The sequence below is a fragment of the Haemaphysalis longicornis genome, unplaced genomic scaffold (assembly GCF_048455015.1).
Source record: "Haemaphysalis longicornis isolate Haplotype H1 unplaced genomic scaffold, Haemaphysalis longicornis Haplotype H1 scaffold_2, whole genome shotgun sequence".
Classification (NCBI taxonomy): Eukaryota; Metazoa; Arthropoda; class Arachnida; order Ixodida; family Ixodidae; genus Haemaphysalis; species Haemaphysalis longicornis.
Window position 1 is genome coordinate 68,452,434 of NW_027526295.1, and position 27,676 is coordinate 68,480,109.

General features: G+C 47.0%; 1 protein-coding gene across 1 annotated transcript in view; it reads right to left on the bottom strand.

Annotated features, from left to right (window-relative positions):
* LOC144168037 (uncharacterized) overlaps nt 1–21,313 on the bottom strand; it is a 67,827-nt gene extending 46,514 nt beyond the window's left edge. Inside the window, exons 1-3 of the mRNA XM_077697127.1 lie at nt 21,025–21,313; nt 9,225–9,494; nt 8,145–8,233 (exon numbers count right to left, since the gene is read on the bottom strand). Of these exons, the coding sequence (XP_077553253.1) occupies nt 8,145–8,233; nt 9,225–9,494; nt 21,025–21,313 (648 nt within the window). The remainder of the gene's footprint in view (nt 1–8,144; nt 8,234–9,224; nt 9,495–21,024) is intronic.
* Nucleotides 21,314–27,676: the final 6,363 nt, after the last annotated feature.

A 27,676-nucleotide genomic window follows, 5' to 3' on the forward strand; every position in this document is an offset into this window, starting at 1 on the left:
CCGCTGTTTCTATCAGACGAGCCTTTTTTTTCTGTTCACCGTGTTTTTAAGTATCTCTCAGACGTAGATTCTTTAAGGTATGTGTCATATCACCCGTGAGCCGAGCCACCATCGCACGCTAGAACCCGGTAGGGCCACTCATTGCTGCCGCAAAGACGGTGGCAAGGGACGCGCGTAGAAAATCCCTGTCATAGTGACAATTGGTTTTACTTGGCCCTCTACACCAATTCTTTTCTTAACAGAAATTTGAGATACCTTTATAATATATTCTGTAATTAATATTTCCACTTGAATAATCCTCATCATAGTACTGGCGCTCTTTGGCCTTCATGCTCTTGCGCAAAGAAAACCTAACATCATCATCATAACCAGCATAACTTGGCACCCTTGTCGGAAATGCTGAGGCCCCGAGTAATGAACGAACGAAGAAATGAGAGAGCGTGCGAACGAATCAGCGTTACTATGAGCGCCTGATCGGAGATACTGAGTCCACGAGCAAAACGCCCTTACCACCGCGAGAACCTAGGAAATGAGATAGAGCTTCGCTGTAAAATTCGCAATAGCGAGAAGCGGTGTAAAATTTCTACGAGTTTGTAGGCAATTCTCTGAATTTCGGCAGATTTTTTCTCAGCACTGAGTTTATGACCTGCCTCCACATGACATTCACAGGCGGGATATAACGCTGTTGCGTCTAGCGAAAGAAAAATCGTGTTTTAAGTGTAGAGACCTTTTGGGGCCCGGCTTGTGGTCGTTGCTGCTGCCTTTAGCGAAAGACAAATCGTGTTTTAAATGTAGAGGTCTTTTGGGGCCGGCTTGTCGTAGCTGCTGCCTCTAGGGAAAAGCAAATCGTGTTTTAAGTGTAGAGCCCTTTTGGGGCCCGACTTCTCGTCGTAGCTCCTGCCTCTAGCGAAAGACAAATCGTGTTTTAAGTGCAGAGCCCTTTTGAGGCCCGACTTTATGTCGTAGCTGCTGCCTTTAGCGAAAGCCAAATCGTGTTTTAAGTGTAGAGCCCTTTTGGGGCCCGACTTCTCGTCGTAGCTCCTGCCTCTAGCGAAAGACAACTCGTGTTTTAAACGTAGAGGTCTTTTGGGGCCGGCTTGTCGTAGCTGCTGCCTCTAGCGAAAAGGAAATCTTGTTTGAAATGTAGAGCATTTTTGGGACCCGGCTTGTCGTCGTAGTTCGCCTGCGGTCACGCTAACTAGCCACCGCAGGCACGCGGCGTCACGCGCCCAAACAGAGGCTTCGAAAAAAATACCCGTCTGTCCCTAGATTCAACCTTCCGGCCAATACTTAAGAGGATAATTGAACAAGCGTTTTATTTAGGCAGAACCGTTCGAAGATCCTGAAACCGCTGGCACTTGTCCTACATGTCCCCATTATTTAGCGCAAAAAATTGCAGGTACATTTGAGGCAAAATATATGCAGTTAACCGGCTGTGCCCGCGTTCATTTAGTTAGGAATGATCGTTGTGTTATTTTTTGCGATGGTAAGCGAAAAAATGTGCTGGCCGAACAGAACACGACGCTTTCAAAATGGCGTAGAAAAGCTCCAGCACGTGCGATATTAAAGCAAGCACAAAAAGACGAGAACCCCCGCTTGTGCTGTTGCAGGCAGAACAAGAATCAAATGTAAATAAAAGGATGCGCGCTGTCCCAGGCAAAGGATCGCGAGCACTGCGATGTCGGAAATATTGAATCCCATTGAACAAACCTCGGTTCAGTTCATAAAGATAAAAGTGCGACAGAAAGGGAAAGAGGGTGAGTGGCGGTACCAAAGAGCGGAGAAGGGCGTCACAGCCCCGCTTTCCGAATCGCTGCCCTGCTCTTCCGACAGCTCCCATACTAATGCTGCAATTAGTGACATAAAAAGCGCTATATAATGAAGCGGAATTTTTATTACCTTTATTCATTTATTCACTGATTAAGCTGTACTCCCTAACACTTTTTATAAAGTCACTAAAATGAACTGATCGTTCTGTGAGAGTTTTAACGCGATAGCGTTATTAGGCTAATTTTGCAATACTTCTGCTGCTTTCGATTTCTCAAGTGTCGCCGGAAACACGTTATCGCTTCCAAAAAGGAAGCCACGACTGGGGCCGGCTGATACGAATGTTCGACTCAATCGGAACACGCGCAACGGAAACTGAAATGCGGAAGAAAAACAATGATACTACGGTCTAGAATAAAAACAAATTCGCAAATGAAGTAGATGCGTCGCGTGTATATTGAAGTTCGTCCTACGCTCTGTCGGTGGCAGACGCTCGGCAGTGTCGAGCCGTGCTCGCAACTGACGCTGTCACACTAAACCTGCTCTCCAATGGAACTGCTTCCCACCCAACATTGTGTTAGGCAACTCAAAAAGGTATAGAATATATTTACAGTTTCAAAACAACAATTAAGTCTAGGAAGAACTAAAACTCAGTATTTAACATATACTATATATTTCACAAATTAAATTGTCAAATTTTTGCCAGGTCTCTGCAGAAGATAATTTCAGCATTACAAAAACAAGGAAAGCCTAGTAAAAAAACACTCAGTATTTAAAGTCTCCCTATTTGCTATTCAAATTTTCAGCGGCTTTGTCACCGCCGTAAGGTGTGTCCAGCGAACTACTGTGGGCGACTTGAAGCTAAGTTGATCCAAGTCCAAGAAATAAGTAGTGATTTCATACAAACATCATACAAGAATCCTCGGGTATGTCGTACTGGTCAGCATGTGGGTCGTTCTCTCAATAACCAAAATACAAAAATCTATGGCGTATTGGTCCCAAGAATAGGACGGCTAACCAGTGAAACAACAGGAATAAGGAAAGGAGCACTAACACCAATGGCAACACTGATTTTGAACAGGATATTTCACAGCCTGCCATACTGCGAATTAACCCACACCGAATAACACCAGATAAACATCATCAATACAAGATATAGCGTAGCTCTCAAGTTCCCAATTTTCCCCTGTTGGCGGAAGTGTCCTCAAGTCGGGTTTTTATAACACTTCTCAAGAAATCGTAGAGCCATTCTCCTTGATTGAAACAGCCCGCTGGGAAAACGAAAATAGCGACGGGAGATTGTACGTAAGATAGGCACTCCTATGGAAAAGGAACGCTGTAATTAATGTGTCACCTATGTAGCGACTCCGCGTGAAAACTCCTGCCTCATTCGAACCAACCCTATAAAAGGACGGGCGGCAGGCCGGGATCAAATTTTTTTTGAGTAAAGTACCAAAAACATGCAAACACAATACACACCGACATTGGGGTTTAAGGACGTGCTAAAGCAACATTTTTCGCAGTGGACAATCCTAGAAATCTTTGTGACTGCTCAGCACGAGAACGCGGGTTCGACTCCCGGGCACGGCGGCCCCTCTGCTGACAGAATGCAGACAGAATGCCTAAATGCTTCTGCCATCCACAAGAAAGCACGTTCACATTTCCTGGACACCCCGATGCGAGGGTCGGGAAGGGATCGTGGATGCTGATAAAAAAGCACGTGCACTCACAGTGCGGTGCTCCTGGCGACCATGACTATCGCACTCCCCTCCCCGAAAAATATGGAGAAGCTTTCCTTTTTGTTTGCCTATAAACAGGATCCTTCGCGCGCCACACGTGCGTCTCAAGGCCGAAGGATCGAAAACTCTGTCCAGGAAATAAATCGACCAATACATTCATAAACTAGGAAACGTCTGATTTTAACTGGAAACTTGTAAGTTGGGGAAACATGCAACCCCGCAACCGATCCATCCCCAGTGATATGTTCAGGGTAGAACAACTCAAGCATTACATATCACATTTTCACCTGGAAATGGGAGGCAACTTTGACTAGCCCGTCACCTCCAGCTCGGTGTGCGCTGATTGTAGATTGAGGGAACGAGCTGCTGCATATGGTGAACCGTACTTCGAGTTCCTCTTATTCCTCACCTAATCCTACTCCTTAGTTATCACAGCTTTTTCTTTTCATCTCTCTCTATGTGCATTCCTCGCAAAAACCAAACATTCCAGACCGGTCCCGAAAGTAAGAAATTATTTCTTCGAAACCCCGACACTGTCGCCTTCTCCCTCAAACTGACTAACACCCCCGACACTGTCGCCTTCTCCCTCAAACTGACTAACACCAAACACCCACAACCTTTCATGCCCGCATTTTATGCCGCATACCTAAATGGCGTTTGTCTTTCCTGGGCCACCGCGATTCAACATTTTTTTAGGCTAGTCGTACTATCTTCGCTGTGCATCAGTGGTTAGAAAGCAGAACTCGTAAATGCAGAACTTTCTTAGAAAACGCTCTTTCCGTATCGAAGAAACGCGATCGCATCGCACATCCTAAAACCTAACCGTAGATGTGACCTGACACTTTTTGTGAGCGCTCGCCAAACTGCACTCTACCGAGATACATCGAAGTTAAGCAATTAGCACCCGGCTTTATGTTTTCATTTTTACTGAAGCTGGTTTCGTGAGCATTCTTTCCAAACCACTTGCTTCGTTACCATTTGTTCCTGGACCATTTTTTTTCTATTTTGAATTTGGGGCCATCTGTTGCAGGACCATTTTCTCTGGAAACATAAGCACCCGGACCAATCTCCCGGAGAGCATCTGTTCGGGGACCATTTCTTTCCCTTGAATTTGGGACCACTTCTTCCAGGACGTTTGTTCAGGTTCCATAAATTCCCAGGCCATTGGTTCCGCGACCCTTTGTTCCAGCACCAGTTTTTTGTACACCAGCAAGATTCCAGTGCAGTAAGGTTCTAAAGCACCTGTAGATGCCGCACTGCCATCGCTGTTTTTGTTTGGTAAGGTATCTTATTCTACAGAACATGTTTACCTCTAGAATAAGCGCACTAGTCTTCTATGTCAGCCATTCCGTGCACAGTATTAACTGTACATGTGGCCACAGCAATCAACTGTACATGTGGCCACAGAAATCTCGGACCCGTGGAAGTAGCGAGGGAGGAAGACTTCCAGGCGTACAACGAACGAGACTGACCTAGTGGCCGCGTCGTGGTGAAAGCTCGTCCTCCCTGCGTGGCAGAAGCTTAACCGATTCTGCAGGCATTTCCAATAAAGTTGTTCTCTCTGTGTCTCTCGGCCAATTGAGCTCTTGTTGATTAGATGTGTACAATCTCGTTGGCTTAAGTTACACCAAGGTTTAAAAAACGATAGTGAACGGGAATATGCTTATGTCCAAATAACGCATTTCACTAGTTTCACGCGTTTCTTAATTTTTGTATTCATTTATTTCTGTTTTTTTATTTATTTATTTATTTATTTATTTATTTATTTATTTATTTATTTATTTATAATAACCTCATGGCCAAAGGCATTACAGAGGGAGTGGTACAAAAAGGCATTTAAAATGCAATAGCATGGTGACAACAACCTCGTGTGGATCAGAAAAAACAAATTAGTTTTATCGGAATAATGTGGCCACAAACCGTAATCAACATCAGATATTTCCGTCGTATACAATACTGGATAGGGCTTCACCGAACAATTGACTAGCTGAGATATCCTCAATTTCAGCTGGAAGGTAGGTTCCATTCTCAAATAAAACCACCTTCCAAGTGGCAAAAATGAGTGAGTGGCAGATTTTATATGATAATAGTCAATGCCCACTTTGTGACGGTAATTCATGCGATGGGAAATGTACAGTGATTGGGGTAAGAGTTCATTGCTCAGGGTGTAATGATGGTATATTTTGGGCAGTATTGTTAACCAAAAAAGCTTCCTGCGTGATGATAAAGAGGGTAGGGAAAGGCTGCTTTTCATTGAAGATATGCTGGCAGTACGGTTATAGTTTGATAGGATAAAGCAAACCGAAATATTTTGAGCAAGCTCGACGGAAGCGATTAGATTATCATAGCTTGAATCCCATACCAATACTGTGTATTCAACCCTAATGCGTCTTCTACCCTAAAATACCCTAACATGATCTCAGCGTACTAAAATGCTGAGTATGCGGTACTAAAACTAAGTACAAGTTAGACAGACTAGTGGTTTTACAAAAGCGAGCTGTAAGCTGCATAGAAAACCTCCAACAAATGGATCACACAGCGCCATTTTTCTATAAACATAACCTGATTACAGTTCGTCAGCTTTTTTACCTTAAACTTGCTATGCATATACGAAAGGAAGCTATATTGAGTCAAGCTACTAGTTTTTAATCATTAGTTATAGCATGGTTTAGGACAGTTGTTTTAGGACACCAGCCATTCGAACAAACTGTGGAACAAAGACGCTAACCTACTGGAAACCTGATGTTCTAAATACCCACCCTGCTATAATCGATTGGATTAAAAACTGTCGTTCTGATTACCAATGTAAAAATAACCTTAAAATTTACTTGTTATCACTCGCTCACAATTTAAAAAAGCGGGCCGTGCGACTTTTTCTGGTAACGAATATGTGGTTCACTGATGTGCTCCTGTAACTTTTTCTTTTTTTTCTAATAAATGCGTGCGTGTTTGTTAGACTTGTATGCCTTGTGTATGAAACATTGGTGCAAATGTTATAATTATCTGCTAAACTATATGTAAATCACATCTGCATGCGTCATTGTTTTACTACCTCGTTATTTGTCGCTATTTATTGTATAATGAATTGCTAGCTAGCTTCGTAATGCTTGAATTATCGTGCATATGTTACTTTTCTTGCCAGTGAACTGGTAATTTCGAGGAAGAATAAAACGTGGCGCAAACTAGACGTATATGAAAGAAACGAGGGAAGACATATACAGGCACCACGTCTATTTCTACGTCTTTCGTCTACGTCTAGTTTGCGCCACGTTTTCTTCTTCCTTAAAATATGTACCAACTAGGTCTGCAACAAGTTTTGTTTGGTCATTTCGCTGCTCATTGCTCCTGTTCAGTGTCATTTGGGTGTCAGGGCCCTAGTCAGGCAGCTTGTTGCCTTTAGCCCTCTCATCCTAGACAATGTGTGTCTGAACGAAGTTTGAAATAAAATAAATAAATATGGGTTGACCAGCTGAGGTTGTTGTAATGTGAACTCCAATGTAGTTATATGACTTAGCTGGTGCTAAAGCGTCCTTTATATAGTACGTTGACCGATGTCTAACGTTGCGGGATACGTGCATAATTTTACATTTGTTCTTCATGTTACTTCCATTAGCCAAGTTTGGCACCAGTTAGGAATTGTGGTTAGATCACAGTGAAGGGTTCTAATGTCATCACCTTACGAAAAATCACACAATCGTTGGCACACAAATGAATATTAGAGCCTACGTTGGAGAGAAGGACATTAATATAAATAAGAAATAGGAGAGGCCCAAGGACAGATCCGTGTGGTACCCCAGAGCGCACTTCGCTGAAAGAAGACTTAACGCCATTAACATGAACAAATTGAGTGCGGCGGGTCAGGAATGATTGATGCCATTGTAACACGTTTCTCTGAAAGTTGAGGTTAGTTAGCTTGTGAAGTAGAAGTTGATGACAGACCTTATCGAGTGCTCTAGACAAATCTAAATAAATGCAGTCATCCTGAGATGAGCTGTTTAGGATAATAGGCAATGTTTCAGTGAAAGATACGAGCTGTGTTTCGCAAGAGTATGTTTTACGAAACCCGTGTTGCACTGGAGTGAAAAATGAGTTTGATTGAAGGAAGATAACAAGGTGTGTGAACATATGTTCTAGGAGTTTGTAGCAGGTGCTTGTGAGCGAAATGGGGCCATAGGTAGTAGGATAGCATCTATTTCCGGATTTACAGATGGGAACCTCCTCCCCGATTTTCCATTCTAGAGATAGCGTTGATTGATTGAGTTATTGCTGAAACAATTTTTCACATGTGATTGAGCTTTCACTTCATGCCAGCAACGTCCACGAATTTTTGTGCTTCGTAATTTTCAGGGTGGGGATATTCAGCCACAATCCAGCCATGCGAGAGTACCCAACTGTCTTAGCAGGCCTCATTCTGATAACAGAGCGCCGCAGGAAACCTAATCTCTCCTGCTCGGGGCACACGCAACCCTTTTAGTCGTTCGTGTGCGACCTTTGCAGCGCTTTCCTAATCTCGTGCCTCCCGATCGAACCACATGCTGGAATATATATCCAACCAAACAAGCAAAAGCTGCCAGGTGATTCTTCCTGCAACACCATAGCAGACGTACGGGACGCTCGAGCCACGAGAAAGCTGCTCACCTTGTATTCTGGAGACTGCGATCCGCTTTTGTTTTTCTCCATCCTAAGGTAGGCTTTCTCAATCCTGGCCTGGTGGTAGAGCAGTACCTCTGAAACAGCAAAATAACCGCCAGCCTTCCAGCTATGCACCTCAGCCGTCCACCTAGTAGCTCAATTAAAAAGCCTCGTATTTGCTTGCTTCGCTGCTAATTACTAGAGACGGCATTTTAGGCAAATGCTTATTTTTTTCTTGCACTCCTATCGCGTTACTTTGATATATGAGCATAAATTAGAGGTAAAGAAGGGCTCTATGGTGTTTTCTAAAACCTATAATTGCTTATTTGGGCGTTTGCTCCGAAGTGCCTATAAACGGTCTATAAACGCCGGTTTTCGAATTTGGCGCCTAACTCACCTGAGAACAAAAGTAATTCATTATATTACCGATTACCGCAACAGGTAAATAAAAACTGCATATTCATTACCGTAACTTCATTACTCCCATATGTGACTGCAGCGTTCTGAAAACATGTGGCTACGCTTTATTCTTCTTAAAACTGGAAGCAACGCGATTTTTCTCTCAGAGAGTTTGAATTGAGGCGTACGGATTTCCGGTGTCAGGGGCGCAGACAACGGGAGGCTTGCACAAATCTGCATTACCTCCGAAAGTAAAGACTACAGTTTACTCATGAATGGCATCGCAAGTCTTACGAAGGCACATCCATTGGGTACGCGCCCAATGATAAGGTTATACCGCTCACCTATAATCGGGCACTACTTAGGAGCGACTTCTAGTGAACTTGCCCACTTGGTATCTTCGCCGCAGTCGGCTTCTCCGCTCGACAGAGAGGGTGCGGTACTGCGAGCAGTTTGAACGTGACACGAGTTTGTTTAGATTTTTCAGCCGAATCTGCGCATATATTGCTGCTGAGACGCGAAAGAAAATTCTCAAAAAAGGCAGACGACGTCAGGCGTCAGGCGCCATTTCCTTTGAATTGGCGTTCGCGCGCGTTGACCCAAAGTTCCGTCGCCCCGGCGGAGTGATACACATGCAGGAGTTATCGCCGTTCCTGACTTGCACCCGAGTATAGAGGGCCTACTCACTCATGCTGGTACTCCCACTCTCCAGCTTGTTGGAAAGCCTGAATGAGTGCGGACGCTCCAGCGGAAGTTTCTCCGGCACGATGGCTTGTCCGGATTTCCCAATGAGCTCGTAGTTCAGCTCCACGCTGCCCGTGCGGCCGAAGTCGTCCGCGAAGCGAATGCACGCCGGTTGGTCGTTGCTTTCATGACACGTGGTGAATACGTCGGCGCCATTCTTCACGGGATTGTAGACGTCGCCAACCGTTCCGTTGGGGTTTTTACGCTGTAGCGCTGCAAGTTACCAAGACATTTTCTGCGTCACTTCCCCATAACAGCCGCTATAACAATTGTTGAAGGTAAGGTAAAAATTTCTGTAAGCCCTCAGGGCTTTAGTGAGGTCGTACTTATAAGCAAACAAAACCCAAGAGAGCACATGGATATAAATTCCCTCTCACCGGTGTGGAACCGACTTTCAAAATTTTGCTCGTGCGAGCGCAGCACTTCTTTCTAAGGTAGAAAAAATGTAGGCCCATGCACTCCGCACACGCGGTTAAATAACCAGCGCGGCTGTAACGCGCCGTCAGTGGGTTACGCGTACGACGCGTGGCCTACTCATTTCAAAGTTGCCCTGGGCCAATGTGGCGTTCAAAGTCGCGTTCATTTCAAAGTAACATTCTGCCAATGTAGAGTTCAAGGTTGCGTTCATTTGAATGTAGCGTTCGCCATTTACACGTTGATGCTTCCCCGTCCGCACTGCCAGTCACCCCTGCCCGCTGTTGTGGTTTGAGCTGTACTTCATGCAGTAGCTCGCGCAGTGAGCTACAGCTTGAAGTACAGCTTGAAGTATAGCTTGAAGTACAGCTACATAAAGTACATGAAGCTGTGCTTCATGCTGCAAGAAGTACAGCATGAAGTTCAGTGGGCTACTGCGCGGCAATTGCATGTGTGGCTCAGCGAGCCCCGCGTGCGCATGTGGTTGTTCTGGAGGCGTTTTAAGCGTACACGGGACCACCCCATTTTTCTTTCTACTAGCCAGATGAAGCTTGGCTCAATAAAGCGCCGATTTCCCCACCGTATGTCGAGCCCATGCCACCACGTTACGGCATAGAATTCCCAGCCACTCGGCATCGACTTCGGTATGAAGAAATAGGAATTTTGGAGTAATGAATAACCTCCAACAGGTCACATGAAGACTCTCCGGCGAACAATGTCCGATTAAGGTTAGGAATTTGCAAAACCTGCCCTAAATTCAACAAGTAATGGCACGCCCGAACGTCTTCGGTACAAGACGCACCAGAATGCCGTGCCAAGTGCAGGGATGACACGAATGGACTAACAAGTTTCGGAGTTCATGTATGCATGTCAGATTTTTATTAGGATGTTATGCGTTCAAGCGCTCCTTAGTTCGGTTTTTACAGGCAGAATAACCACTGCACTTCCCAGTGACGTGCTACTATCGAGAAAGTGCACAATCAAAAATTACGATAGCTTTTCGTTTGTTATTTGGCTTACTTGCAAGTAACATATTTTTGTAGACACTTGCGTACAATAAATCCTGTTTCGCAGTTCTCTTACGCAATGTTTTGATGTCGCAGGAGTGGCTTCGGAAGTGACACTACCGAGTTTTGTTTTGAAATTATACTGTTACGTTCGCTGCTTGGACAAAGCATCCCACAGTGCGGTCACGACCTTAGCAGTGAAAGGTGTAACCTAATTTATCGTGCCTGTTGCAGGGAAAACACATACAACTTGCGGAAGCTTAAGTTTTACTAAACGTGCACGTATCGTCAACAGATGATAACTCAAAACATTGACGGCGAGCTCATGAAACCGGCTTCTAGGAACGGGTTCGTTTTCTAACGTATTTGCAGTAGAACAGGTAAATGGAGTTTTAGATGCGACGCTCAGAACATCTCTTGTCGGCGGCCCTGTCCTTCCTGCGTGCGTCCATTGTTGTCCGCGTGCGTCCGTTGTCCGCAGCCACACTCCCCCTCTCTTCTCCGATAGTGAACACTCTCTCGCGAGGGGCATTGCATTGGATTCGATTGGATTGGCTTGGCTTGGCTCGGCTTGACTTGGATTGGATTGAATTGGATTTGGATTGAATTGGATTAAAGTGGATTGTTTTGGATTGTGTTGCGTCATAGCCTAGGCACTATCTCTCTCTCCGCGGTATCCTCTCCTTCGGGCGCGCTGCGCATATAACGAGTGTGCCGCTCTCCGGCAGCCTTTGGGTCGACGGTTGCTCTGCGCTGGCGCTTGAACCCCCCTCAGCGTCGCATCACACGAGGGTTCCCGCGAGGGGAGGTGGGCGGAATTTCAGTTTTAAAGTTTGCTTCGCCACAGAGCCTGTGCTATCCGGGACGGGCAAATAAAATAAACGTGTTGCAGCGGTGGGTTACCTTCGAACCAAGAAAAAAAAAGATACGCTACATTGCCCTTCAATTTTTGCACCACCAATTACGAGTATCCGGACTGTTTAAACCACTACTGAATGGCATCGTTCGCATCGTGAAAAGAAAACAGAACGTGCTCGCGAAAGCAGCATATCTTCAGTTGTAGTAGTTGCCACCCCTATTCCAACGAATGGGTGAAGGTGCTACACACACCCGCGCTGGCAGATTGGTATGCGGTGGGTTACCTTCGAACCAAGACAAGAAAGATACGATACATTGCCCTTCAATTTTGTACCACCAATTACGAGTATCCCGACTGTAACCATTACTGAATGGCATCATTCGCATCATGAAAAGAAAACAGAAAGTGCTCGCGAAGGCAGCATATCTTCAGTTGTAGTAGTTGCCACCCCTATTCCAACGAATGGGTGAAGGTGCTTCACACACCCGCGCTGGCAGATTGGTATGTGGTCGGTTACCTTCGAACCAAGAAAAGAAAGGTACGCTACATTGCCCTTCAATTTTTGCACCACCAATTACGAGTATCCCGACTGTAGCCATTACTGAATGTCATCATTCGCATCGTGAAAAGAAAACAGAACGTGCTCGCGAAAGCAGCATATCTTATTTGGTAGTAGTTGCCACCCCTATTCCAACGAATGGGTGAAGGTGCTTCACACACCCGCGCTGGCAGATTGGTATGCGGTGGGTTACCTTCGAACCAAGACAAGAAAGGTACGATACATTGCCCTTCAATTTTGTACCACCAATTACGAGTATCCCGACTGTAGCCATTACTGAATGGGATCATTCGCATCGTGAAAAGAAGACAGAACGTGCTCGCGAAAGCAGCATATCTTCAGTTGTTAGTAGTTGCCACCCCTATTCCAACGAATGGGTGAAGGTGCTTCACACACCCGCGCTGGCAGATTGGTATGCGGTGGGTTACCTTCGAACCAAGACAAGAAAGGTACGATACATTGCCCTTCAATTTTGTACCACCAATTACGAGTATCCCGACTGTAACCATTACTGAATGGCATCATTCGCATCGTGAAAAGAAGACAGAACGTGCTCGCGAAATCAGCATATCTTCAGTTGTAGTAGTTGCCACCCCTATTCCAACGAATGGGTGAAGGTGCTACACACACCCGCACTGGCAGATTGGTATGCGGTGGGTTACTTTCGAACCAAGAAAAGAAAGGTACGCTACATTGCCCTTCAATTTTTGCGCCACCAATTACGAGTATCCCGGCTGTAACCATTACTGAATGGCATCATTCGCATCGTGAAAAGAAAACAGAACGTGGTCGCGAAAGCAGCATATCTTCAGTTGTAGCAGTTGCCACCCTATTCCAACGAATGGGTGAAGGTGCTTCACACACCCGCGCTGGCAGATTGGTATGCGGTGGGTTACCTTAGAACCAAGAAAAGAAAGGTACGCTTTATTGCCCTTCAATTTTTGCACCACCAATTACGGGTATCCCGATGTAGCCATTACTGAATGGCATCATTCGCATCGTGAAAAGAAAACAGAACGTGCTCGCGAAAGGAGCATATCTTCAGTTGTAGTAGTTGCCACCCCTATTCCAACGAATGGGTGAAGGTGCTTCACACACCCGCGCTGGCAGATTGGTATGCGGTGGGTTACCTTCGAACCAAGAAAAGAAAGGTACGCTACATTGCCCTTCAATTTTTGCACCACCAATTACGAGTATCCCGACTGTAGCCATTACTGAATGGCATCATTCGCATCGTGAAAAGAAAACAGAACGTGCTCGCGAAAGCAGCATATCTTCAGTTGTAGTAGTTGCCACCCCTATTCCAACGAATGGGTGAAGGTGCTTCACACACCCGGGCTGGCTGATTGGTATGCGGTCGGTTACCTTCGAACCAAGAAAAGAAAGGTACGCTACATTGCCCTTCAATTTTTGCACCACCAAGTACGAGTATCCCGACTGTAACCATTACTGAATGGCATCATTCGCATCGTGAAAGAAAACAGAACGTGCTCGCGAAAGCAGAATATCTTCAGTTGTAGCAGTTGCCACCCTATTCCAACGAATGGGTGAAGGTGCTTCACACACCCGCGCTGGCAGATTGGTATGCGGTCGGTTACCTTCGAACCAAGAAGAGAAAGGTACGCTACGTTGTCCTTCAATTTTTGCACCACCAATTACGAGTATCCCGACTGTAGCCATTACTGAATGTCATCATTCGCATCATGAAAATAAAACAGAACGTGCTCGCGAAAGCAGCATATCTTCATTTGTAGTAGTTGCCCCCCCTATTTCTACGAATGGGTGACTTCACAAACCCGCGCTGGCAGATTGGTATGGCGACGTGCTTCTGCCTGCGGGACACCGGTTCCACCCCTGCTGCGGCAGTCGGTTTTCTTGGGAACACGAAAAATAAACTAACCAACACATCTGCTACTGGCAACAGTCGTGCACGCGAAGCTTGGCAATCCTACGAAGCCGTAAACCAATCCTTTGTGAAATCCATGCGAAACCACAAGCCCTATCAGTGATGTTCCGAGCGGTGAATTTTCCCTTGCCGGAGAATTTTCGGCTGTAATATTGTCCACAAGGAAACAGGGGTTCTTTAATAGATGCAGAACATTTTATGGGTAAAAAAATGCCAGTAAACCGTACATCGCGTGGTTTCTTACTTTGTTTTCTTTGAAAAAGTTCAACAATCGTGTTAAAAAAGTTCGAATATTGTGTTCCCGCAAGTCACAAGCACCCGAGAGCGCTTGCAATCCAATTCGTAAAGCAGGAGGGAGCATAGATGAAAGAATACTACATGCGGAAGCTAGTAAAGCGTGAAGTGGTGTCTTAAGGGCTGAAGCCTCATCACATGTATTGCTGCGCAATATACAAAAAGGTATTTCAGATGCGCCTTAGCCTGCGTGCTGTCAACAAGACATGGCGCAAGCTGTCCCACCACTACTAAAATTGCCTGAATTACCCTAGAATGTCTTGTTCTTTCCCATACACGCACTTTTGAATTTGAGCTTTAGCAAGCAAATAAAGCCTGCCTTCGAGTAGAAAACGCGAAACGCATAGTCGAGTGCTGCTTAGCGGTAGATTGCCTGAACGGCGTCTACGTCCAGAAGTCTACGTAAAGTAGACATAGGGGGCGGTGGGTGAAGCCCAAAACCGAACAGGAATTCACGTAAAGATCTATGAGCCGTGCGCTACGTCATCGCCTGCAAAAATAGAATGCAGGGAAATGTGCAGGCAATTTTAAAAAAACTATGTGGGAATAAATGCTAAAATAGCGAATTGCTGAACCTAGAAATGGGACTTTTTCTCCTCAGTACGGAACACAACTTCGCGGCCCAGCCCTTGACCCATTGAAACCAAACCATTGCCCATTAGGTAACCTTCACGCGAGCTCAAATGTTCCGCGTTCATGCCTGGCCTTCGGTGGAGTGGACCAAGCGCGGCCTACCTATGGCACAGCTCGCCTTCAACTAGCGAGAAAACAGCGCGTGCGGAGAAAGCTACCCTGCGTTTCCCTTCTCCGGAGTGAGACAGCGTGTGTGACTTGTGTGACTGGCTCGGAGTATGGCGTAGACCGACGCGCCACTTAGGGTAGGGAAGCGAGGACGATGGTTTTGACGTGCGGCGTTGGCAACACCAACGGCGGCACGAGTCAAGCGTTGCTTGAAAAGAAAGCTCTCGTGTGCGTGCGGGTCAAATTTTTATTGAAACCTGGACGTCCGCCGACGGAGCCTTCTTCATACAGGATAATATGCATTACGTGGATAATTGGAAGCTGCTAGAACGAATGCTAAATTCACGGTTTTACTATTTTCTACACCGTTCCGGACTTCTTCATCCACATCAGTATGGCTTTACCTTGGGACACAACACAACAACCGCTTTGTTTGATTTTTCAGTTTTCTGGAGGCCAATCGCGACTCACCAAGAGTAAAGAGCTCGCCGTGGACTTCCGTGTGGTATCTAGTTGTGGCAATGACGACCCTCATTGCTTTGTGGGCCAGAGTGTCGTCTTCATGGAAATCAGAAGGGAAGTGAGTTTTCAGAAGGAGACCAGCTGACTGTAATGTGCTTGTTGTCGACGTATCATCCGGTAAGTGCAGAGGGGATAAAACAGAAGGTACTCGGTGCTTCCGAAACGTGGCTTTGAATGGTTGCCGGAACAAGGTCTTGCGGGTCGCATCTGCACATGCCTGTCTTAGGGCCTTGTCCTTGGCGATCTGTATGTGCTCCCTGTAGGTGGCGAGACTTCTGTAATAAACAATACGATGATCTTCCCGCAAGAGTGGATGTCGGTAATGCTGGTACCGCCTCCGCAATAATCGCACTGCCGATCTTTCCCTCGCCAGAGCATCTCTCCCCCACGCGTTTCCCCGGTGTTCCTTCAGCAGTCGTTCAAACTTATTTTTTTAAACTGGCTAATTTGGAATAGAAAACGTCAAGAACTGTCTTAAGGGTTGAACTTCGTAGAGACATCTTGCGGGTTAAAATTTTAAATCCAGTCATCTGCTGCCGATTCCTCAACCAAATATTGTAATGATGCCTTGGTAAGTCGTCTTTTCAAGGGCAGTGGAAACCGTTGCAGGCCGCATATTACGAACTTGTGATCTGATAAAGTTGGCGTGTCATGTACATTCCACAAACAATCACCTTCCCAAATGGGACGGGAAAGAAGGGTAAGGTCGATCCAAGACTCCTAGTAAGCATTTCGAAAGGTCGCTACCAAAGTTGGGTCATTCAGTATTTTGAGTCGGCTTGTGTGGATGAAGTGAGCGAGCTGGACGCCGCGGGAGTTCAAAACATCGCCTCCCCAAATGGGATACCGGGCGTTGAAATCTCCTGCCAATATCACATTCGTAGCACAGTATCGTTCGAGGACGTCATAATTCGAGACAAAATAAAGTCCATCGGCACTGATGACGCAGCATAAGAAGCGATGAGAAGCATGGTGGACTGCTGATTTTGAAGTCGCAGAGCCACAATATAAGGAGACACGGTGAGGGGAAAGACATCGAATTTACGCCGGGGTATGAGGACCATGCATCGGGGAGTGTCTTGATGCAGAAAACGAAGCCAATTGGGTGGTACTCCAAGTGTGGTTGATCAGCTGGCATATGGGTCACAAACAACAGCCACATCAATGTGCTCTGCTTCGACGAAATCAACAAGATGTGGAGTTGCCGCACGAGTGTGGTCTAGGTTTGCCTGAAGAAATTTTAAAGAATCCATGTGGAATTTTGAGCGGTTATTTGGAGCTGTTGTGCTAGGCTGAAACGGTAGAGGGCGAGGTAGATGTCGGAGTGGTGTCATAAATAGTTTTTTGACGCATGCGGGCAACCCTCCATTCTATTGTAAAACAGCACGGTGTGTTGAAGGTGTGGTTGGAACGTGGCCCTGCGGCCCACACTCCCTGCACACAACGTTCTCTTTGTCGGCAAGTGTGCAGTCTTCTGAGAGGTGATCACCCGCACAGTACAAGCAGCAGACACTCTCCGAGTTGCATTGTAAAGCGACGTGGCTGTATGTGCAACAACGAGTGCACGCCGCCACGTAGAAATTTTCTTTAATGGGACAGGACGTCCAGCCGATCAATAAGCGATCTTTCGCTTTCAGGATGTGGTAGACGGATGGCGAAACCTCCACAATATGAACGTTGTTACCAGTACGGTCTATAATGTAGGTCCTGTGTTTAAACTCTCCTTCGCGGATATTCAACTCATTGCGAGCATTGATGTTCGTGCGCAATATACCGGGAACGATGCTGGGGTCTACACCACTGATTTTAAACTGTGGCAAACGGCGTGGAAGACGGATAACTTTGATGGCTGTTCTAAGCTGAGTGTTTCCTTCGATGGCTTTTCGAGATGGTTAATCGAAGCTCGGTCCGCAGACACTACCGTCAGCCCGGTGTGGTTAGGAATGAGTTTAACTTGTTTCTCTCCGATTCCGGATGGATCGTTCCAGACGTTGATTTGAGCAGGGTAATAGTTGCGGGGCCATGATGACCAAATGGAAAAAGAGGCCTAATGTGCTGAACGTGGTTTGGGTCAGTTGCAAGAGGCCTAACTTCTTTGTCTGGGTAGTGCTGCACAGGCTGAAGGGGAGGATAGAGTGACGGTTCGGGGACGCGTGCATTGCACGCAGAGTCCCTGGGGTTACGCAGAGCATTCGCGAAGGACTGCAGCGGCACAGATGGTGGATTTTGTGGGGTGAATTCTTCATGGCGGCACTCAGCTAACTGCGATCGCAGCTCGTCGATCGTTCCTTCGGCGCGCCGGATAGCTTCCTACGTAGGGACATGAACATTGTCTGCAAGTCGAAGATGTCCATAATCCTTTTGGGCACTGGGTGCAATACTTTGTTTCTTCCATCACTGAGAACATTTAGGAGCTGCTTCCCTTTGTCGCAGAGGAGGGAGGTATCTTCTTCTCTTTCGACTGGCGATCCCTCAAAAGTGTGCATTGGACGCGCCACAGGGCTGGAAGCACGAACACTGTCACTGTGAGCGTGATCCCGGGGGGGGATTGTACCCCTCTGCATGATGATGACTACCTTGGGGATTGCCAACTAGTAACGGCTCTTGATCTTGAATCTATCGTTGAACATCTCCGTTCGGACCGTTAGCGCCGTCTGCAAGTGATCCACGAGATGTCTGGCGGAGCGCGACGGGTGGTTGATCTTCCATTGCGTCCCTGAAGGGAGATCGCGGCTGGCGCTTCAATGCAGGTTTTCCTGCGGCCTATACACGATGGCTTGCAATCCACACTAAGCTTAACCGGCTAACCGGGCTCCTACAGTCAAACCCATTGCCCTGGGAAAAACTTGCAGGCTCACCGGCACCGCCGGAGACGCTCAGACGAAGGAACGTGCCGCTGATGAATCACCTCGAGGTTCGTGGACTGCAAAATCACGCTGCGAATACAGAGGAGAAAAAATCGTGGCTTCGTCTTCCTCTGCGTTTTTCCACGCAGAGGATGACCAAGCCACGATTTTTTGTCTGGCCTGATGGCCAGAGAGGTCTCAGGGCTCCCGGTCTCGTAAACAGACCAGGAGCGCACCAGCCGGAGCTTCACCTCCAAAGCTTCGACGGCCACAGGTAGAGGATTCTACATTTCACCTCAAAACTTCCTGTCACGGCTGGTTACAGCGTGAGTGTGGGGGCTCGGGGCCCGCAGTGTCGCCAATACAGTCACCTTGAATGCACAAGGAGCCCTGTACGACCCGCAACGCTTCCAACATTTTAGCTTGGGGTATTCGCGATCAGTTTTGGGTATCGATCGGGTTCTCGATACAACAAATCAAATTACTCCGAACTGCAGAGCCTATTTATGGCGTCGTACAGGGTGCGTGTCGCTGCCCCACACTTTTGATTTTGTCGTCCATGGCAAATGCCAACTCCTAGTTAGGACATCGTCCTTGCTTTACAACCAACCACCGCCTGTGCAGTCCTTTTCAGGGCCTGCGTGATGCCGTCGTCGAGAAGTTCTTATAATTTGCCTCGAAAAACTGCCCCACCGTTCCGACGGATTTCCAGAGTCACTCGTCATTCACTTGCTTGGAGCATTTGCAAAAAATAATGAATTGACGCACAACTGGATCGACCAGTCATTACTTTTTAACCCCAAAAGTACCCGCTTTTTAGAACACAACGACCTAATTCTACCGAACATTCGCTTCAACTACGGCAAGCAAACAGCCGTATTCGCAGCCATTTCAATATCGAATGAACTACCCAACCCCCTCAAATCAATTCACTCTCCTCATTTATTCCGAAACCTATTGAAATATTTTCTATTGTCTACCTTGGCATAATGTTTAAACGTGTTTTCATTGTAGCTTTATTTTTGCAGTGCTTGTATTCTTAGGTGTAATCGTTTTTACGGCAGTGTTTTATGTGCATTTGTTTGTTTTGCTACAAATGGATGTATACATGTGTCCCTATGCATATATACACATATATGTATTGCTTTCGCCTGTTCTTGCTCATTTTGTTTTGATGTATAGTGTACGTATTCCCTACTCTAACGCTGTTCTTTTACGCACCTTCTCACAGGAGGTACCCCCGTTCCTCCTTCTGTATAACTACTTGAACGCACTTTTAAAACTTGTGAAAATAAACTTCAGCTTCAACCTACACGGGGCAACTCGTTGACAACTTATACATGCACCGAGCCCAAGTTGCCGGGTAATATATACACACACCCTGAATATGACTCGCTCTACGTGGTCTTTAGGCAAAATCGCAGACAGACATTTTATCGGGGATGAATATTTTGCGTTTTATCAAGTTTTCGCCGCTGTCACTACCGCCTGCAGGAACATTAGGACGAAGGCGAGGGACAGGGGCAGGCTGCACGAGACCTAAAAATGACCACGTGGCGCCAGAGTCTACTGATGGGGCGAAACCAAGAGAGGCGGACTGCAGGTCGAGTGGAAACGGGATTGTATGGGAATACATTGTTCAAGCGGGGGAGGCAAACGGGAGACATGGAATACTATAGAAAACCGACGAGGAGGTGTGGAGAGTTCGATGCAATGAGAAAGTGAAAAGCCAATCGTGATAAACGAAGCGAGAAATACCATAAAACTTTATAGGAAACTCCTAACAATCCCCAGGGACAGCCACACCAGTCAGCCGCTCAACTTTAGTATCTTCGCAATCACTGAGACAACTGGTTTCAATTTTTGTAACAGCGAAGCTGTTTAGCAAATCGTAATTTTTCGTGTCAGCAGTTAAAAATACCAATTGCCGAGCTCGCGCACGTGAGCGCGGGCCCCGCGGAGGCCGCCCTGCAGTTAGCAAAACCAAGAAAATGCCTACCGGTTATGTGTGTCCGCCTTGCGACGATCGCCCAGCGTCCCCTGCCTATGTTTATTGAGCCACAAATACCCGCTCAGGGATATTGGCCAAGTTTGCGGCGACCGCGCGCCAGTTTAAAAAAAAAAACAAGAAAAAGATGTTGCGCTAGTGTGTGCATGATTCGCGGTGACCGCTCAGCGTTCCCGACGCCCGTTTGTCAAGCAAAGCATACCCAGTTAGGGAACTTGGTCAAGATTGTCTAAAAAATTTTAGCTTTAGCCATAAATCGTGACATCACTTGCTCGGTACGAGAAAGACACGCCATAGCGTACGGCCCTTCAAGGTGATGTCCAATGATTATCACTTCCGAGAAAATGAAAGAACGTCACGCTTATAGCAACAATGATGGCGTACACGTCGTTGCAGCAGCAACGAAGCAACATCTCGGCTGCAATCATGGGCTTAAACCTCCGTGATGGTCGTGAAGGTTGCGTGCGGCTTCGCTACCTTCAAGTCTTAGCGTTAGTGTGAGCTTCCTTCATGTTTTTTTCTTATAAGTTGATTTAACAGGGGAACCGCTGAATGCCCGTAGGAGAGCGTGAGTCTGCAGGACGTACTTTTGGCTTTGGGGAAGGCCGCTTGGACCAGCTCCTCGATGACGCTGTTCTCGCGTCCGTAAATGATCCCGTTGACTTCTATGTTTGCGTCATAAGGATCTGTGGCAATATCGTAGACGACTTTACTGGTCAGCTTAACCACAGCCTTTTCGGGCGTGCAGGCTTTCACCACCAGGTAGCATAAGCCCAGCGTCACGATAGCCTCAATCGCAAAGGCTATGTAGTGTCGCCGTATCGACTGCAGCCAGAGGCGACGCTGAAACAGGACGCAGGCGTTGGGCAGCGCCATTCCCCGGGTGCGCCTGAAACATCAGAGGGAACAGTCAGCAGGTCCACTAACGCAGGTCTCCTGTGACTCAGCACACCCAGCCCCTGGCGCCAAATGTTTTACAGGGGTCGCTTCAAGTGCCTCAAAATAATTTCTATGGTGAAGCTTTACGCACATCGACACCCGGTGGTGGTCGATGTGCCTGCCTCCTGTATGCGCCTCTCGTGGACACAAAAACAGTTCCTCTCTCGTTTCTTGCAAATGCTTCTTGGCTATCTTGAAAAAATCAAAACTGAAGTTAGGCACAAAGTCGAATGTATTCTGTGCCGAGTTTCATTTCCGTGACTTAATCAGAAAACGTTGCTTATTTCTGTCCTGCTGTCAAATGATGGCCATCTACGGAGCGAGTATGGTAACGGAAAACGCCTGCAACTCTTGTTTTGTCCAACCGCGGCCGGAGCAGGTACGCGGCCAATTGCCATTGCAATTGCAAGCGCTATTGCTGCAATTGCTAGTGCGGATACGCCTGGTTTCTCATCGCAGGGCATTTCGCAGGCACTACGCGCCACACAAGTCGCGCCAGCCGCGCTACGAAAGCAAGAGCAAAGTTCCCCTCGCACTCTAGCTGCGCAGCCAGCCTACTGCGCCAACCGCAGCACCCTGCTTGGCCACGCGCTGCTCCGGCCACGGTCGCACATACAAAATTTTGGCAAAGTCTCTACATCAGAATGCGCGTAACTCTCACTAATTGCTGAAATTATTAGGTAGATCGCGCTGACAGTTCACTAAAACGCACGTCACTATAGGTGAAATACAGTGGTATTAACGGATTTTTTTCCTACCTATTACTATAAAACGAAGTGCCCGACTATCTTGCTGTATGGTCCATCAACGCACATTCAAAACTTCTAGACCTACAGACTTGAGTTTCCGGATGGTATTCTTCGTGGCGTACGGGCTCCCTAAGGCGTAATTTCTGGGAAATTATGTCCCTAAGAGAGGAAAAAGAGGAAGTTGTACTTTCCCAATTATGTGATTATGTCCCTCAACCGTTCAAATATCGAAGTTTTTTTTTTGCTGCTAGTGTAGCCCTTGAGAATGCCACGAAGTAGTTTTAGGGTTTAGTTCTAACCAACACTGTTTGGGCGATCCAGCATTTCGGAGCAAAATGGGTGTTCTTAAAGATTCTGCAATAAATGTTTGACTCATTCATTTATCCAATTGGTTTTCGCTAATAAATGTTGCTTATACAAATGCACAAAACTGCCTTTCGGTGCCGGTAAAACGGCGAAAAGGACTTTTTGAAATTTTGAGCCTCCCTAGTTTTTGTGCCCGTGTGGAACGAAAATCTTGGGAACTCGTGTTCTGCGTGCAGACAAATTCACAAAAAATTAAACACGGTGTCAGGGCCCGAATATTTTGATGTATCTTACATTTCTCGCAGAAAAATATATCATCCCTTGGATAAATCATAAGATTTCCAACTTCTAATTCTGACGTTAACTTTGACGCCGTGTTGAGATTAAGCGCTGGAATGCGAATCAATCGGTGAACTGAACAGTTCTAATGCAGAAGCGTTCTTTGTCCGGTATCGCAGACGCAACAGTGTCTCCCTCTGTGTCCACAAAAGTGCACGTTGGAAAAGTTGAACATTTCATTGAAATACAATAATAATAAACTAAAAATTAACTAACGAAACCAATAGGTTCAGGTCAATCTACCGCCCTCTTACAATTAAGACAAAACATTGAAATGAAAAAAATAAACAAATAAAACAGAGTGTAGAAAAAGCAAAGCCATCCTTAAGTTTTGTCGGCAGGAAAGAGCACGATGATGATTAAGTTGGTAATGTAAACGTAGGTAATGCGTAAGAGTACCCAAGAACTGAAAAAAACAGAAATATTACAGACGAAATGAAAAAAATTGGCTCCAATCCACGGTGTCATAGTGGTTAGAAAGCAAAGCTTTAAACGACACCCCAAACTATTGCCCATGCGACGTCACTTAATTAACACACGTGGCTATACAAAAAGTGAAACCACAAATTCTGCCAGTCGTTTCTGGAATTCGCGGGGGCGGCGTCCCGAACGCAGCAGCAGCATCGTCCAGGGCCGGGCTACAGCGGCGGCGTCCGCCGCTGTAGCCCGGCCGGGAGTCGGGAAAAAGAAAACGGAGAGTAGCGTCTTTCGCAGGTCGAGACTGCAGAACCTAGCCATCCTGATGCGTTGGCTTAGGGCTACACCACCGCGCAACACAGGCGCAGAAACCAAAACAACTCGGTAGATGAGCTTAGTGATTCCCACCTATACCTATTTAAACCAGTTAGTTTGGTAAGATTGCGAATTACGAGAAAGCTGAGGGAACTTTTATAATCGCTATTATTCAGAACCAGTTGCTACTTTCCCCTCTTTGAATACCGCTTAAACCACAACTGAATTGGTATTCACCAATTTAGCAAACGGAGTCCCATTCGTGGCAAGCAGTCGCAAATGGTATCGTTTCTCTAGAGTCAAGACGTCTGTATGTGGTTTGTACATTTTGTTTTCCCGCTCTGCAAATTAATCCTTAACGTATCTTTGCGGTACGACCACCTAATTATGTCGGGTGCGGGTTACCCTGCAGGTGCTGTCTAACAATTTAATCAAGCCGTGCGAAGGCAGCGCGCAATGGACGCGAAGCTTCGCCACAACAGGCCCAACACAACCGTCGCTAAAGCAGAGGACACAGCCGTACCAACGACGCCGGCGAGCAGGCACTTCCGCGATGAGAACGCTGGGTACATTCGCCTCGCCATATTCAGTACTCCCCGTGAGTGAAACCCTCTGCCTCTCCCCCCTCCTCCCGCCTCCGCCGCGTTGGGAGTTTGATGCCTCGCCCGCCACGAAAGAGCTGCTGCTGGTAGAGCTAGAAAGCTTTGCATTAACATCCAACTTTGCATTAATATCCGAGCAACGGCTTCATGCAAAGCTACAAAACGTCTCCCTGTTCAGCTACTCAGTCAAATCTGGCTAGAAAACAAGATGGAGAAGCAAAGCTGCACAGCTATATATGATTCAGCCTAATCACGCGATCAGCTCATTGATTAACATTAAATATTAAAGCCCGAGATGCCAGCAAAGAAACGTTAGGCTCCTGAAAAGGTGAATCGGTGTAATTAATTATTCGAAATTTCTCGAAATTTGTGTCCACTTTTTCTAACAAACAAAGCGGAAGTTAAATCAGCACTGAAATTGCGGCGATCGTTCTCTTTATTCTGCGGCTTTTGCAGCAGAGGTGGACTGAGAAAGACTGGGGCCGCACGTTTATCGCTTTCACGTGGCTTCTTAGCGTCCTTCCGCACGTTGTAACTGTGAAATGATTCACACCCTTGTGGGCGTTTTCGTGCGCAAGCACATCGGCGGCCACGCGCTACTGTGGCTTCGTGGCGGCGTTGTAACCGGGAGGCACGAGGAAGAAAAGTAGAAGCCACGGGTGGAAGTTGAAGAGTTACATGAAAAGCTTAAAGGTGAACAGAAGCAGCGGGAGGAACTCGAAGAGAAGGTGGCGCAGGTGGACGGCACGCTTGGGACTAGCGGCGATATTCAAGTCCAAGAGTGACGTACGCAGCAAGACGGGCTGGCTGAGAGTGCTAGGCCCCGACGAAAATGGCGGAGGACCGGGCAGCGCTAGTTACCGAGGAAGAACCAGTGCGCCTGTGGAAAAGGAGTACTACAACTAAACAGGGAAGCCGGCCGAAAGGGATCCGAGCGATAAGGAGGCGAGGCTGACTCAAACGCAGCAGGGGCAGGTGGGCACGCCGGGGGACGAGCAAAAGAAAGGAGATAGGAGCATGGTATGATCGTGGCAGGGGACTGGAACATGGGCTACTCCGAGTGGGAGATAAGGGAACGGGTGAGGGGGGACGAGACGGTACAGGTGAGCGTGTTCCCTGGCCAGTCGGTCAGGGTAGTTCTGGAAAAGGTGAAGGAAACGATGTGGCAGAACATGCAGGGGCAAAACCTCGTGGTTAAAGCTGCAGGAACCAATGACGTTCCTCAGTGAAGGGGCACTTGAATGCGGAAGAAACTAGAAAAGGGGTGAGGGAGCTTCTGACGCTGTGCCGAATGTACAGATCGTGGTGAGCATGGTACCCCAGATAATTGGGAGAGGGGTGCATGTGCAGAGGGAGGTGCTGACAGTAATCAGAGAGACAGGAGAGCTGGGCAAGGCGATGAATTTTGCAGTCATCGACATCAACAGTGACGTCCGACGGGTAGGCTTGAAAAGGGCGTTCCAGAGAGAGGGAGTCCACTTCAGCGGGCAGGTGGGAGAATCCACCAGGCGACGACACGCGGCACCAGGAGTTGCTTTTTTAGGGGGGCGTAGCCCTTAGCGAGGAGAGAGTAGGCGGAGAGAAAGAGAAGTTGACTAGTTTGGTAATAGGTAGAAAAAAGGGCGATGCCGGTGTGCAAATAAGAGAGGGCGAGAACTGAAGATCGCGTGCCTAAAAATGCAGGGCGGCATGAGACAAGTGAAATGGATGGAGATTCGTTAGCAGCTAGACGAGCAAGACATCCAGGTATATGTCGTGACCGAGACGCACTTAAGGGGCCTGGAAGAACCCCCGGTAATCGGAGAGTATGTATGGGAAGGTTACAATAGGACGGGTGGATGGAGAAAAGGCGGAGGAATAGGTATGCTGATACCACCACGCGGAAAGAGGAAAAGAGCGAAAGAAGACTGTAAAGCGTATGTGTGGGTGAAAGGAACGGTAGGGGGTAAGGAGGTGTCTTTAGGATTGTCGTACGTGTGGGGGTAAGGACAGTAGGGAAGAAAATGAAAAATTGTTTGCTTGCCGGAAAATGGACAACGAGGATTTGAAACGATCCGCGTACGTACTGTTGGTAGGGGACATGAATACCCACATTGCAGATCTAGACGGGTACACAGACTGCAACGGAAATCTATTGCTAGATATGCCTGAGGAACAGAACCTCATCATACTAAATAAAGAAAAAATTGCGAAGGTCAAATCACGTGGGAGTGTGTTAGGAGACAGTCGAAGATCGCAGTCTGGGCAGTGACCACAGGCGTATCCAGCTGAATTTTCGGAAACCGGGTGGGGCGAAACCGTACCGAGCTGGGCAGCACACAAAGTTAAGCAGTAAACAAATTGCGGGTATAATTAAGTATAGAAACTGTCATAGAAAGAAATCCAGGAGAAAGATGGGAATGTGACAGGCGCATCAAAACTATGCCAGCAAAAATAGGCAAGCGAGAAATGGCAAATCACTGCAAACGAAAGAAAACGCCAAGAAGCAGGTGGAACGCAGAAATCAAAGAGGGTTTAGAGAGCCGTAACACGGCGCCTATAGGGCAGGGCAAGAGATAACGGCAGACCAAGAGGGCAGGGAGGCAGCAGGAAGAGGTGGACCTAAATTGGGAGCAATATAAGCAAAGAAAAGTGGAAGGGCAACAGTTTGGTGTAGGCGAAGAAAAAGGGCGACAGCGAGCGATGGGTAGCGCAAATACGAGGCAGGGGTAGAGGCGGGCCAAAAAACGTTTTCGAACCACGTGCGGCCATTAGGGTAACGAACGGGACCTACAGAAGGTGGTACTATAGAAAACTAACAGGGCCGATGCTCAAGGGAGAGCAGTCATTCGCATTCCTTAATGGAATTATCACGGAGAAATTTTGTAAGGTGGATGAAGCGGCCACGCAACGTCACAGAGATGTCACGATGGGGAGGCCGGATTGTCTGGAGATAGATGGGGACAAGCTGAAGTAGAAAAAATCAGAGAAAAAGGTCCCCAAAAACACCGCAGTAGGCACGGATGGGATACTCACGGAGTCGATCAACCAAATAGGGCCGAAGATCAAGGGAAAGCCTACTACCAGCCATCAGCACAGAGATAGAAAAATAAGGCAATACCGGACACGTGGCAAACGAGCAGGATGAACATAATGTACAAGAGAAAAGAAGACAGGGCTAAATCGCGTTCGCACAGACTAGTCACAATCACGTCAATGCTGTACAGGTTAGCCATGCAGGAAGTGAAATTCGAGCTAGAACAGTGGGAGGATACCAGGGGAACTTCAAATTGGGTTTTGAAAGGACGTAAGACTAGATGACAACCTATTTCTAGTGAGCCAATGCATACAGGCGGCGAATATTCAAAACCGACATTTGTTGTTAGCCTTTCTGGACATTAAAGCGGCGTGTGATAACGTAGGAAGGGAGTGGCTCCGGAATATCCTGGATGACCAGGGTGTGGAGGTAGAGTTTATTATCTTACTCATGAAACTACACTGGAAGAACCAATTACAAGTAATATGGGATAGGATAACATACAATAGGCCTGTGTATACCAAGAATGATTTGAAACATGGATGTCCTATCTCTC